Raw genomic sequence first — 15,709 nt, forward strand, 5'->3', positions numbered from 1 at the left:
CCGCTGCCGCCCGCTGCCGCCCGCCCCCATCTTGCCTCGCCGCGCCTCGGCGGGCCCGCGGCCATCCCGTTGCCTCAGCGGGCGTGGAAGTGGCTTCAGAGTCAGCGGCTGCTGAGGGCAGGGAAAGGACAGGCTCTGGCCAGAGCTGGAGCAAACCCTTTCGCTACAATCATTGTATTGCCTCATTTTTTCTCCCCCCCCCATTTATTTTTGTACAAAATATTTTTTTCTTTCAGCTGTGGAAAACCGCCCGTAAACATGGGCTGTCAGGCTTAAAAAGTAGTCACCAGGCAGTTTTTGTTAACCTGTCTCAGAAAAATGGGTCCTTGAATTCCGCAGGATTGTTTCAGTGCAGGACTGAAACTCGTAGAGCTGATACTCAGTAGGGCCCTCACCCACATCTGAGCTGAAAGCTTAAAGAGTAAAACGCTGTGGGGTTGGTTATTGCAAGGGTGTGAGACCATCGCAACTGCACACCAGGTAACCCAGCTAGCTGGGTTACGCAGGGGCCACGCTAAATACACCAGGATAACCGTAGCATAATCGGATGCAAGCCTTATTTTGAATATGGGGAAAGGAAATTAATTTAGAATACATATATCCTTTACCCTTTTTTAAAAAATGCAATATGTCAATAAATTGCATTCTAAAATAAAGGAGCAGGAGGCTGCATAACTCGTAAAATCACAATTAGACTCAAACAAGTACACCAGTGAAATTTTACTCTGGCATTCACGATGCAGTTATTTCAAAGGCTAATTGCTTTTCCTGTGAAACGCTAGGTGGCAGTGTTTGTTGCTGACACTGAAATTTAGGTCAATTCTAGATGCTGCTAGAATTTCTATTTCTTCTGGAAATCTTACTTGGACTTTGTCCTGAAGCCTGTTGTTTCAGTGACAGCAAGTCTAGCTCAGCTCTGGCCGATAAATCTACTGTGCTGACTTATCAGTGAATGTCCATATGCTGGTTGCACATGTGAAATTACTGACACATTTCACGAGCACCTTTTCTGAAATTCAGGTGACACAGCTTTCATGTGTACCAGGATGTTTTTATTTGGTACAAGCTTATAAGAAGATTACTCCAATATCTGTTACTGTCTTCGGAAAATACAGTAGTCAGAAAAATCTTTAGACTTTGTTTAACACAGTCATTTTTTGGTAATTTAAATATTACTGAAGAGGCACACTTGATAAAGCAATCATTTCTTTTGACCAGACCAAAATGACCATGAAAGTAAGATTTCATATTGAATTTTCACATGAACTGAGTCTTACATAAATATGTACCAGTCAAAATTATTTGTTACACCTGAGTACTAGAAAGGGTAGTTGAGAGAATAAAGTCCAAAATACAGTATAATTAACTTGGTACGATGACTCTTTTATTTATGAAGTGGCTAGTTATCTATGACTTCGTAAATCAACATGAGCTCGCCTGTGTGAGGTATTAACCTTTTATTTTCCTTTGAAGTTATCCCAGTCAGAAACATCATTAAACGTTAGACAATACAGTTACTTGGTATTTTTAACAGAATTTTTATGATAGTTGAAAGCTCGGTGAAAACTTTAGCACTGCACCGAGCAGGAACCATTTTATTTTTTAAAAATGATGAAAGCATCCAGAGCAAAAATTGTTTTTAGTGTATACAGGCAAAGTTCCACCAAGCTTGATAGACTTGTAGTTACTTATAGGAGAAAGCATTTGGCTTGCTGAATCTGCAGGAAACCAGCTCTGCTATACATTCCTTGTCTGTGGAACATTCAGTGCTGAGCTCTCTGAATATTTTAAATAAAATAAAGTCCTTCCTCAATTTTTATGGCAGGATTCCCAGAAAAGTTTTACTATCTGAGACTTGCTCTTTGCAACTCTGAACCAAAAAGATAATATCAATTTTTACAAAAGTAGTTTCTTGTCTGTTGTGTGGAATATGAGAAAATTCTACTTATGCATCTGAGTAAGGCACCTGATCATGATAATTCTTTCTACTGCTTAAATTGGTAAAGTAATTCCCTTTGCTCATCAAATATATATCCCCTTTTGGTTACTCTGGAAAAATGAAATGCCAAACATGCAGTTTTAGATGGTTGTATAGCTGGCAGAAAATCTGTATGAATAGGCTGTGAAAACTTTGCTATCATGTGTGTTTCTAACCTGAAGTGGATATAAGGCCCAAATGGGGGAAAAACAAACAAATTAAACCCCACAGTTTTATATATAAACATTGCAGAGCAAAACAAGAAATAATAGTTTCCCATGAAATCTTGCATTAGCACATGGCAAAACAAGAAAAGTTGCTCTTGTACAAAATTTGAGTTGAAACTTGTCATGCAATTAACATAGTTAGGGAATAACCAGTACAAAGCCTTACTTTATATTTTTTAATTACTCAGTCTTTAAAACTGGATGAACTCTAAAGTACGCCTGCGGAATTAAGGTCTGAACTATGACCAAATCTGTCTTCGTCATGAAAAGACCCGTCAAGGCTGATTTCCAACGACAAAAAGCCTATACAGATCTAGTTCAGTAATTTGCTAAATCCCAGGGTATGATTTTCAAAAGAAAACAAATCCTGGAAGATCGAGCAGCTTCCCAAGTACTTCAGTATGTGCACGTACTCGGCGTCCTGTGGAACACAGCCTTCCTCAGCAGTCGTGCCAACTCTTGATGATATCTTTAAAGACACTGAGAAACTTTTGCTTTACAGAAACCAGCGAGGATTTATAAAGTTCAGCTGGGTTAGGTCTCACGTTTGTTCTGTACATTTCTGCACATACAAACACATTCTGCTTTATAAGCATGCTGTTGAACAAGCATGTTTAACTTCTGAATGGTATTTGTGTTTCACATCAGTATACATAGCACCCTATATCTGTGCAACTTGTGGACATAACATCACCGGGAAAGTAGGGAACAGAAGCTGAATGGGTTAGGGAGAAGGCAGTGCTGGAAAGCTTACTATGGATAATTGCAATTTCCTTCAAGTTAACCTCTGGATTTAAGAAGCAGAGACCAGAACTGGGAGAGAGAAATCCAGAGAGAAAACTTAATGTATAAAATGTGCACCAAATCAATTGCAAAAGTCTACGCCAATAATCACCAGAGCTAGGATTTCTCCCCAGATGAACAAGAAATGTTGATAATTTGCAAGGTACTATGGCTCATTCTCAGACGGATCAACGCTGTCATCCTCTGCATGACGAAGAAATCTCCAGTTTGAATTGACTGCAAATGTTTATGCTGATCCCTGAAATTCTACATACTCAATTTAAGTGTTTTTTTTAAGCCCTTGCATATGATGAGTGCATCACTGATCACTAGAAAAAAGCTGATGGCATGCAAATGCTATGCTGGCATGTGATTTAGCATGTCCTTATCCCTGTTCATTCCCTCTTCATTACTACGAAATCTAAAGTAAAGCTTGCACCCTAATCCCCTCCTCTTCTTTATACTGAGATTCTGCTGACAAGGGACACCTTATCCACTGATTTTTCCCTTGTGTCACCCAACATTTTAATAGTTTGTGAAGTAAAGCCATCTAGACACGATAAATGGAGATGTATTCGTTTCTCAGTGGGTTTGGAGTTGTGTTTTGGAGACCAAGGTATGCCAACTAATTAAAACCCTGGTGTTCAACACGTGAAGTGTTGTACGTACTGTGTTGTGGGTGTAGAAGGAATAGAGCCATGAGTCATTACAAATTGCTTATCTAGGAACAGCGGGTATTTTGCCGTAAGCCTGCATGTCAACTGCTAAATGCCAAGTATGTGGTATTGTAGTTGGAGAGGATTTTGGATCACAAACCAGGATCTGGAGTTTCATGCACTTTGGCAATGTTTGAATCCCGCTCCACACTTTGTAGTACAGGAGCATTTTTGATGCCAGCCAACAGCAGAAGTTGTTTGCGCTCTGTTGCATGGAATTTGTGCAACTGGATCGTTGTATGAAGGCTGCCCTACGCTGCTTCCTCCTACCGTCTGAGGTAGTGAAGCAGTTCCTTTAGTAAGGGACCAGGTGTCTGTACCTTTTATTTGTGCACATCATGGTTTCAGTCAGCGGCCAAAAGGACTGTCATGTGCATGCATGTGTATAGTCCCTGGAGAGATACAACACGACCTATCAAACTGTGCAATTTTTCTTTAAAAAAAAAAAAACACTAATTAAAAAAGAACCAGATTAACAACAAGCATTTCAGATGAATGCTGCCTGTAGTAGTTAAATGATGCATTAGTCCAACGAGATCGAGGGTTTGGGCCATTTTCTTTTATTTTCTGTTTTATATAGTTATGTTTTTTTATGCAATTTTCAAATGGTTTGTTTGAAAGAAACACTTTTAGTGGTGAAGTTTGGTAGATTTTATGTGAGTTAATTAGAAGATATGAGGCCACATCCTGTAGAAGTAGTCAGTAACAATAGAATACATTGGGCTTTAAAAATAAGTCAGGAAGCAAAATTTAGAAGCTTTCTTATTGAAAATCTGGAATTACTGCACTCCCTTCTTTTTAAACTCATACTACCATGGATACTAGGAAAGGAACTACTTGTATAAACATGTTCTTCCTCGTTAATGGGACTTTTTGATGAATTCTACAAGTTTAGCCAATTCAGCTTTCAATGTCTCAGAGCAGAGGAACTTACTGATGCCCTCAGTAGGCTGTTCCATAGCCTAGCAGGTCGCCACATACCCCAAATGAAGGCATCATGAGAAGAAACTTCAATCAACTGGACAAAGTTGTACCCTGAGTTTTAAGCCTAGGAGGAGAGGAAATTATAGGAACTGACTAGTGGTTCTCTGTGTTGAATCTTCATTGCAAAAACAAAGTCCAGTGGTTTTTTTTAATTACAATTTCTGCAGGTTCGTCTCCATGTCGCCTATTCTTACGGGACTGCCTTGAGTAAGGGTCAGGATATATTTTGTCTACATAGAAGTTAATAGAGGAATGAGATATATGATGAGGGTTGTAAAGCAAAACCTCGTGTCGCTGTACTCCATGGGGAAAGTGTGCTGTGCAAGCCCCTCTTGCCTCTCCCTGCGGGACCGGTGCAATGCGGTGCCTCTGCTTCCCACATCCCCAAGCACAGAGAAGCAGCGGCAGCTCTGTGGCCACGCTCTTCTTTCAGGTCTGGCCGGATAATTGCAGCGCCCTGAAGAAGAGGATGGGGGCCTTGTCATTAAACCCTGGACATTGCTATCACAGATCTTCTGCAGAAGAGCAGTAAGAAATGGCTGTTTGCAAGTGCTGGGCAAGACCTTTTCTACTGTTTTCTACTGTAACACGATCTCTGCAGGTTATGAATTTGGCGTAAGCTTGTTTTGACTTCTCTGATGTGGTTCACAAGCCAGCCATATGATGACCAACTTCTCCATTTTTTTCCTCCTTGTTTTCTTGACAGAAACAGGGTGTGTTTCAGCCTTGCATCCACCTCTATTTACAAATATTAAATATTTCTGAGGTTTAAACCTGACCCAGTTAGCAGTCGTGCTTATACTACTGCCACGGTTTCTGCTGTTTTGCTCTTTGTGGTCCTTCTGGGGTCATTTTAATTTGCCTTAGGATATTTTTTGGCACTTTGAATGCGTATTTTCCCGATCTTCTCCATACCTGCAACAACAAGATTTTGTCACGACTTTAGAAAGGTGTGAAAGTCGAAAACTTTATGTTAACAGCTGACCTCAAAGGAGGTCAGGGAGGATTTTTTAAATTATTAAATAAATGAGCCGCTTTGTATATCCAGTGATGCTGGCAACAACACGGGTCTCCAGAATGCTGCCGATGCCCAGCACTGGCATTTTTGGAGTGGCAGCCGATAACCTGCCTGGACCTTCCCCTCTCACCGCTGGTCCCAAGGCCGCTGTGGCCCGGGGGTGGGTGACAGCCTCCAAAACCTCCTCCAGGCCTCGGGGGGCCCGGGCTCCCCTCACCACACGCCTCAATCCTCGGGGGGGGCTGCCCCTCAGGGGGTGCGTGGGGATACCGGGGGGCAGTGAGGGTACCGGGGGGAGCGTGGGGGTACCGGGGGGGAGTACCGGGGCCTTGCCGACCCCGCTGCAGGTGCGGGGCCTCCCCCGTGCACCCACCGAGCCCGGGCCCCGGGCGGGGGCGCGGCGCCGCGGCCGAGGCCGCCCGGGCTGGCGCGGAGCCAGCGGCATCGGCGCGGGTTGCATCAGACGAGGCGCTGCCGCCGCCGGTGCCGCCGGTGCCGGTGCCGGGGCTCGTCGTTGGGCTCGGCGGGGCCGGGGGTGGGGGGCGGGAGGGCGGAGGGGGGAGGCAGCCCCCCGGCGGAGCATCCGCAAGATGCTGCGGGCGGCCCCGCGGCTGCTGAGGACGATCTGCACCACGGGCGCGGTGAGCAGCCTTGGGGGGGGGACGCGGGGAGCGGGGAGCTGACGGGCTCGGGGGACGAGGGGCAGGGAGGGTCCGGGGGCGGCCGGGGGGCTCGGTGGGGGGGCGGGGCCGAGGGACCCCCCGAGCCCTGCCCGGGGCTGCAGGCCCCCTGCCCTTGGCTGCTGCCTCCGCCGGGCCCGGGGCTGCCGGCGGGGGCCTTGCCCTGCTCACGGCCTAAATTCCCCCGCGGCCCCCGGGGCGGCTTTGCCGGGTGCCGGGTTTGCCCCCGGCCCCGCTTCCCGTCCCGCTAAAGGCACGGAGAGCGCAGCGCCCGCAAGCGCCCGCTCCGGGCTGTCCGGATGCCTGCCCCGGCCAGCTGAGGCTGGGAGAGGATCTCTGCTCCCCCGAGGACCGCTCTTTGTCTGGCACAAGGACAGCAGTCCTCCGAAGGGCTCTGCATGGGAAGGCAGGCTGGGAACGGGGGGGTTTGACGCGGGGCTTTGGGGACCGCGGTCAGCAGTGCCCGCAAGGCGAATGAATGACCGACGGAGAGCGCGGTGCCCGGGGCTGTGCGGATGGGAGGGAGGGAGGGAGGCAGGCTCTGCGGGAGGCTTCAGCCTGGGGCACTGGGAGTTAGCACACGCAGGGGGATCCTCAGCAGAAAGCAAGCTTTCGAAGCAAGCAGGGTTTAAAATTCAGCCTTGAGAATATGTAGCAATATTAAAATCTTCGCTAAATTCTTATAGAGAAGAAATAAAATGTTGTCATCTTTTTGACAGCAGTTACCAAACAGTAGCCTTCAAGACATTTGGTTAGAAACTGATAAACCACTGACTGTTAGACATGCATATATACCCATGTACAAAAGAGGCGGTAACAGAAAATAGGTTTTAGCTATGAAATAAATACTCTTCTCTGCAAATGTCTTACAGCATTAGACTCTTATGAAGGAAGAAAATGCAACTCTTGGACTTGTCTTCCAATTTTAGGCAGTAGAACTTGAAAAGATAGTTACCAGCATTTGTCAGGCTGCTTCTCTATATGGTGCTTAATTCTGCTGATTATTTTGGATTAGGTGTTTTGAAGGAGAAAAAGAACCAGAATGGAAGCTAACAAAATGCTGCATTTATTTTAATGATCTATTGTAGAATCAGTTCCAGCTCTGTATCAACAGATGGCACAGCCAGAATTTTAAAATTGGGCAGTTAAACTCAAAGTTATGCATTCATATTAGGGCAATGAAAAAAAGCTATGCTTTCATATCAGAGCAACCTAATCTAGTGGGGGGTGTCCCTCCCTGTGGCAGGGGGGTTGGACCTAGATGATCTATGAGGTCCCTTCCAACCCAAGCCATGAAATAAAAGTGGACTTTCAGACAATCTGAGCATTCAAGACAAGACTGCTTTACAAGTAGCCTTAAGGTTTTGTGACCTTTACCTTTATCTTATTTCCTCCATCCGAACAGGAAGCACTTGAGTCAGGAGAAGAGATTTTATTTCGAACTAGTCCCAGTGCATGTCAATCTGTGTTACAATGTAAGCAAAACAGAAGGTTAAAGAAGAAGTAAAAGTTCAGACAAGGAAACCAACAGAATTACAGTAAAGTGAGCATCAACTTATCTGGTAGCACTGTCAGATTCACTACATTATTCTATGACTTGTGAACTAATAAAAAAAGGTCAGGCCTGTCTAAACTACCTGTGCTCCGTTGTTTCCCACAAGTAGGAATTGGGCATCCTTACAAAAATAAAGCAAGAAATCCACAGTGACAATATATGTCCATTAACCTTCCCAAGAAAAGAAATGCATCTATTAATGGGTATCATATGTTCATAGTCAGCCAAGCAGCTGCAAAAGAAACCTACCATAACCTCCTAACACTACTGACAGAGACAGTAACAAGCTTGATCTTTGTATGTGCTAGCGGTGATGATCCAGTACCCACCAAGCACATTATTCAACACGATTGTTTTGGTGTTCTTTAAGGAGCTCCTTTCTACAGCTTTATGATGAATGCTAGTGACCATATCCTGCCAAAATGTGCCATTTCATTAAGAAGGAAAACACCAAACTAGTTTTCATTTCCCTGTAATTTTATAGAACTTTCACTTTTAATTGAGTGTCATGTCCATACTGAATTCTTCTAAAAGGATTTCTCACTGTCACGGGTCTAACTCATCTTGCATAAAAATGTTTGAGGAGAATTTCCAAAATAATACAGAGGGTGGCTATTAGATCTTCTGCACTGAGCCAGTTGTCGATTTTCAAACAAGACAAAAAACGAAGGACTGAATTTGTGGTCTGATCATGCAAGCCTCTCCACATATGGGATTTCTCCCACTGAACCCCACAGATATCCTGTGCATGGCTGACTTGTGGGTTTGGCACTTGCTTTCTGCTGATGACAGTGCATGTGTTAAGGCGAGACAAGCAAACCACCATGTCTAAGCCAGATGTTAAAAATCACACAATGCACGTGTACCATTCATTGGAGAAAACGCGAGAATCGCTGGTCATAGCCCAGTTACAAGATCCGTCTTGCAATTGAAGGCAGTGACCAACTGAGTAACTTTCTATTTGGGTGAGACAGCAGAGCTGATTTCTTGCCAGGCAATCTTTTTGTGCACTGCAGTCAGGATATGGGACTTTCTGAGTTAGCCCGTCCGCAATCTTCTCAGTTTGGCCAGTTTTATTTTTTGGTCCTTTGGAAACTGTGTTCTCTCTTCTAACCATTTGTTCACTCAGCTCCATGATTAGCACGAATTAAGCAAGTGTAGCTTAACTGAAACTGTATTTACAGCAGCTCAGGATTTGGGAGGGGAACTGGTATGCAGTTCCATGTAATATGAGGATCAGACAGGGAAACATGAACTAAGAGTTAAGTTTAGGGATATAGGTTACAAGTGTCATTAACACTTTGTGAACAAGTGGAGAGAAAGTAGCTCTTAAAGTGCTGGTACACGTGGACTGTAAATTACAAGATTGCCAAGTATCAGAAAAGTACTTTTTTTTTTTTATTGAGTACTTTTAAAGTAATTTAAAATGGAGGTTGGATAAATCTGTAAAAGCAATCATACAACATTGCTTGTGGTGGCAGAGCACTGGATTTTTAGCTAAGGTCACTTCCAGTCTTGTGTTCTTACTGAGAGATGCTAGCAAAAGGATGAAAGTAGAATAAGTAACTTGTATCTGGACTACCTTTAAAGTTTTTTCAGTGTACTTGTTGGGCTACCGCTGTAAATTAGTGCTGCACAGAGATCAGAGGATTTCCTACCATGCCAAACATGTTCAGTGAGCTGGCAGGTTAATCTTTCCCCAACTTGCCTGCTATACTTAAAACAATTAAAAGATTAGGAAAATCTGATGACTAAATTTTATAATGCAGCAGTGTTTCTGCTGTAAAAGTAAAGACACCGGTCACAAAGCATTGGGAATACAGTCTATCTGCATCCACTGGGCCTTGCTAGATAAACACTGCAAAGATAACTTGTGCTCTCTGAAATTCAGATCCAGGACTTGTCTTTACTAATGTTGACAAAATACTGGACGTATTTTAGGCATTACTACCACCAGTGCAGCGTTGGTTGGGAATATCGTCATTACCGGTCTCACAGAGGACGTTTACCAGCCAGCTGTGAAAATCTGATTTTGCAGCCCAAGTTATGTCCACCTTCGCAACTATTTATTACTACTGCAGTTGCAGGCATGCTGACTAATGCTGTAACACAGGGATAGTTTTGCTTATGCAGCTTCATTCTGAAGTAAAACACTGCCTCTGGAGACAAATAGTTATTTCCTACTGGTTTATATAAAAATGGTATGCATAAAATAACAAGCATGCTTCAATATTCCTGTAGTGGAGCCTACCATTTTGTAATGTCCTTTCCCTAAGGCCATCTGCACAACTGAACTGTAACTTGAAAACAGCAAAATTCATCCATAATATTTCAACTGTGAAATGAATTGCATTGAAATGGATTGTGGTTTTGAGTAACCTGTTTTTCAGGACATTTCTGTTTGTCACAGAATTTGTCATTTGATCTGAAGGGCAGTGCAGATCACCTCGTGTCCAATCAATAACCCACTTCCTCAAGCCATCCTTATGTCCCAGCCTCCATAAGAAAGGGAAGAGAGGACGCAGGAGAAAAACCTGCAAGTGCCAACACACAGAACAAATACTGGTGTTCAAGACGCTCAGACAGTGCCTCGATTCCTACGTATCGCTCTGAGCTCATGGCACCTCATTCAGGATAAATGGCAGTCCAAGTTCAGTTGGGAAAGATGAAGTTAAGGATGAAGGTGGGGATGTGGATTTATACTCTGTCCTTCATTCAGACCTCCTTCAGTGGTCCAAATCTAGGAATAGTTTCCATCTGATGCAGCTGTGGGGAAGGCAGGTTTTTTGTTTATTGCATGCGGAGCTTTCCTTAATGACCAGGTCTGCCAGTCCATTTGTTTTTCAAAGGTTTCAGTCATAGCTGATGAAAAATGCAAAGGCAGTGCTTGAAAGGGCAGTTCCACACCATGCTCATTCCTGCACCCCTGCTGGACCTGCGTTAGGGCTTGTGGTGTTGCAATGAACTAGACCTGTGAATAGATCCAGTTTGGTGTTGCAATGAACTAGACCTGTGAATAGATCCAGTTAAGAATTAGCCACATTTTGTCAGGCCACTGACCACCTGTCTCCGTACCCTAATCCAGTTCACCTTGCAGCCACAGGAATAATACCTCTAGGAAAAAGGAGGTGGTAGGGGCAAGGGGCCAGAGGCAGGATGAAAGAGGAGCACAAGGGCACCGAGGGACATGGTGTAGTGATGGAACTCAGTAGGTCAGGTTGATGGTCGGACTTGATCTTGAAGGCCTTTTCCAACCTAGGTGATTCTGTGATTCTGTGAGATTTTGGATTATGTTGAAGAGCATCAATGTATTTGTAGTGTTCACAGTAAAACTCAGTTGGTCTTGGAACAGTTTCAAAGTTGAGGTGGATTCACTGAAGCTGGGTTCTCCCCGCCTTCCCTGTTCACACAGGGGCTACATCAAACCCAGAAAACATACGCTGTGCTTCATCTGGTATGTTTCCTTGAAAGGGAAGGATTAAAATTAGAGTGTCCTCAAAGCTGGAGTCCTGCAGAAGACCATTCTTTAGATTTTGGGGAGCCTAAGGGAATTAGTACTTTTCTCAGCATGTGAAGAGCTTAAATAAAATAGCAGTAGACGATTTTCTGGTATTATAGTAGTGCTGTGATTCTAACTGTCCTAAAAATCAAAAGTTGGGGCAGTTATTGGCACCTACTCAGTCTAAAGAAGCGTAAAAGCATGTATCCACTGTACTGATGAGCAGACACAGAAGGCAGGGGAAGTCCAGCAAGGGAACCTCATATTTAGTGGTATTTCTGTGTAGGAGGATCAAATGGATGATCGCTGCTTTTAACTTGGCAGGAACAATGCAAGCTTGTCTTCTTTGTCTATTCATATTAACCACAAATTGTATACCACCATCTAATTATATAGATTTAGAGGGCATGTTCCAGACACCTAAATTATGCCTAAAAAAACTGTTGTATGTACCTGTTTCAAAAATATTTTTGTATTTCATATCATGTTAGTTATGACTAGGAACAAGGTCATAGAGCCTGTTATGCCTCTTATAGAGTGAAGTGAGTTTGTCTAATAAAAATTATGAGAAACCAATATAAACATCAGTGACAATATCAAATGACACTTTTATGCTCAGTCTGTTCTCATTTATTTATTTCTGAGAGATTAACAATAGGTAAAAAATTGATTATTTTTTCTCCAAAGGCATTTGAGGTAGAAAGATTGTTGCATTTTAAATCAAAATGAATGTTGATCCAAAAAGAGCAAGAGAGAAATATAAGTAGCAACATATATACTTTGCATCCTATAACATGGTTTGTTTTAATTCTTTTGATCAGGCTTATCAGAATAAGCTAAAGCTAGCCCTTATAGGTCAAAGCATTTTTGGACAAGAAGTATATAACAAGCTGAGAAAAGAAGGCCATAAAGTTGTGGGAGTATTCACAGTGCCTGACAAGAATGGACAAGCTGATCCTTTGGGTAAGTGTAACCTTAATCTAAATGCTAACTTACAGACATACATAAACTTGCCTTGTCGTGAGAAGAAGGTGTCTATATGGGAATGACTTGCATATTTTGCCTTTATTACACTGAATTCAGCACAAGAACTATGCTTAAATGAAAACACAAGTCCCAGAACTGGTTTGACCTTCTTAATTAGATCAGTATTTAAAACTTTTCTCTAGCCACGCAGGGCTATGCATTGTGATATTAAGAAAATAAATTAATCTGTGCATCTTATTTGAATGCACATCCTAAAGGTAATCATCTTGAACTAGATCTGTATCTTAACAATATGCAAAATATGTAAAAGCAGGTTCAAGGAACAGTCCGATAGGCTGCATTAGCTCCAGACTCGTTCCCTTTTCTGGAGAAGAAGCAAATAGCTGCTGAGCCTGTACTCAAGCACAAATGTCTGTCGCCCGTTTCATGGTGCTGTCTGGGACACTCAAGGCATGGAGCCAAGACTGTTTATCCCTGGCTTTCTGCCCTTTCTGACAAGCTTGTATGCAGCAGTGCACCTGCAGAGCCTATTTCTCTTCCACCTGGACTATGGAAAACCCACTGAAAAGGGTAGAAGAGGCTTTGCTCTCCCTTTTTACAATGCCATGATGCATAATGATTTTCTGGACTTTCTAAACAAACAGTTGCTGGGCAGGTATTCAGAACTGTACTTGTACAACAGAACATAGTGTGATGAAGAAGCTTATTTGGTATCACTATCTGAATTATAACTTTCTCTTATTTTTCAGTGCCATGAAAATGGTGAGTTAATAGGATTAGCAAATGTAAGTGCCAGAAAGGAACTTACCTTTATGGATAATCAGAAATTAAAATTACATTCCATGAGCTGTCTCAAGCATCTCTTCTGCTTTTTTATTTTGGTCAGGTCCTGACATGTTTTTCCAGAACTCTTATAAGGGAAGAATTAAACATAAATTTTGCTTACTTGGGCTATGGCACTCCCAAACTAGCACATAGTTCTCAAGTTTATTACATTCTATAACCCCACCTCTTTAAAAGAGTTAATCACATGTTGGAAGAATTACAGGAGGTAAGTATTAGTTTAGAAAAAGACAATTTAACCATCCAGTTCTGGAGGCATACCATAATACTTGGTTGTACTACACAGACTATTACTATACAGTTAAACTAGCAGATGGAACACAGCAACTCTTCCACTGATTTCAGTCGTGGCCATTTTAACTAAGCTGTGGAATGTTTATTGTTCTCCTAACGTTTTGTTGCTTTTTAATTCCTGATGATCCAAACAGCTGAAGACTCACGTGAAGTGGGCTTATGTTTCTATATCCTCAGTCAGCTATGATTTTTATTTCTAAAAGCAATTGCGGTGCATGCTAACTTCCAGTGCACAGTATGGAATGATATTTAAGTATTTACTTAAGACCTAAGTTGGTTGGCTAAAGATGCTTCAGGTCAAACTCAAGATTCAATTTCAGATACGAAAAAGAGGAAGGAAGTACAAAAATGTGTTTCAAAATAGAAATTAAATTAGGTAAATTGTCCATATCTCTTCTTGTCTTCCCTTTTCTTGCAATTACATATCCAACTCAACAGCTGTAGAGTTCGACTCTACTGTCCTCCCTGTGATGGGTTGTGAAGCAAATGCACAATGGAATTTATAAAACACCTAAAAATTCTCTCTGCAATTAATGCAGTTGCTTTTTCTCAGCCTTCAGCCAAATTTTGGGTGTAGTTGTGTCACACAGATAAATGGAAACACATCCAGAAATCACCAGTAAACAGAATTTTGAAGAAATAACTGAAGGCCACTAGCATCTGTTAATATTTGAGCCACATGGCAAGATGCTACTGAGATGAGCATGTTGTAATATTCACATACAAATTGCTGAAATGTAAACTTAAGCTCTGCTAAACCAAACCAGTTGCAGGCAAATGTAATGATTGGACAAAAAATAAGTGTCATTATTTAATAGTCAATGACATTCATCAATCTCTTCTGCTTTCCATTGTACTTATGAGCCAGGCCATAAGAGTGAACTTAAAAAGTTGAGAAGGACACAAGCTGTAGGAATGAGAATCAGTGACAGAATTAATAAAATATATTCAAGCACAAAGTTTTCTTTAAACACCATACAGAACAGTACAAAGGGCTCTATGTATTGCATTTCATGATCTGAGTTGTCTTGCCATATCTCATTTGAATTTGAACTTTTAACAAAAGAATGTGAATTAACAAAAAAAATATTCTCATCCCTCAGCACTGGCAGCAGAAAAGGATGGCACTCCTGTTTTTAAGTTTCCCAGATGGAGAGCTAAAGGCAAGCCTATCCAGGAAGTAGTTGCAGCCTACAAATCCGTTGGAGCAGAGCTAAATGTCCTTCCGTTCTGTACACAGTTCATCCCTATGGATGTTATTGACTGCCCAAAACATGGCTCAATTATTTACCATCCATCCATCCTACCACGGCACCGAGGAGCTTCTGCAATCAACTGGTAAGTTTTTGCATGCTGTTCATCAAAACTACGTATGTCCTGGTGGGATGTTGGGCCAGACCCATTACTCATGTAATTGCTGACACATTTCTGTTGACTTGCAACTGCTCTGAAGCAAGTTCTGTGAAGCAGCTGAGTATTTGGGTCATGAATTGCTCTTCATACCTGAGATTCAGCACGATTTCCACTGCAAGTGCAGCTGTTATTCTGGGAAGATCAGTGATGTGATCTGTCCGTTCATATATTTTACTCACATAGGTAACTCAACAGCATGTAGTTTCCATAGGCAGGACAGTACCCTCACAGTTCATCCCCTTCAAACACTAGATAACTGTCTACAGAGACATGACAGAGCCTAAGATTTCACAGAAAAGAAAGAGAGAAAACAATCTACAAGAAGAAAAGTTTATCCTGCTATCATCCTGAGCAATGCACAAGGCTAGATTCAAAGTGTTATTGTGAAAGAACTACCCTCCAATAATGAACACAGTGGACTCAGATCTAGCATTCCTGTGAAAGCAGAAATGTTCCTATCATAATGTTTAAATTCAATAAGAAATTGTCTAAATATGAAGAAACAAATTAAAAATAATTGTGCAGGTAGCATGGTGATTATTTAAAGATGTATTAGGGAACAGTGGGAATAAGGCATGACTAAGGGACACCAACCACAAACAAAGGTTCTGAGTCACTGAGGGTTCCTCACTCCATCAGTTACAGCCTCTTCCAGCTGCTGCCACTTTGTTATGAGCAACTTTTTGCAGAGGGAGATGGTGCACAGAGGAAGGAGCTCACAGTAATTCTCAT

General features: G+C 42.4%; 1 protein-coding gene across 1 annotated transcript in view; it reads left to right on the forward strand.

Moving 5' to 3' along the window:
* The first annotated feature begins 6,158 nt into the window (after positions 1–6,158).
* ALDH1L2 (aldehyde dehydrogenase 1 family member L2) overlaps positions 6,159–15,709 on the forward strand; it is a 34,779-nt gene continuing 25,228 nt past the window's right edge. Inside the window, exons 1-3 of the mRNA XM_080575804.1 lie at positions 6,159–6,347; positions 12,262–12,403; positions 14,668–14,902. Of these exons, the coding sequence (XP_080431930.1) occupies positions 6,297–6,347; positions 12,262–12,403; positions 14,668–14,902 (428 nt within the window). The 5' untranslated portion in view covers positions 6,159–6,296. The remainder of the gene's footprint in view (positions 6,348–12,261; positions 12,404–14,667; positions 14,903–15,709) is intronic.

This window comes from Anser brachyrhynchus (genome assembly GCF_964034855.1).
Source record: "Anser brachyrhynchus genome assembly, chromosome: 1".
Taxonomy (NCBI): domain Eukaryota; kingdom Metazoa; phylum Chordata; class Aves; order Anseriformes; family Anatidae; genus Anser; species Anser brachyrhynchus.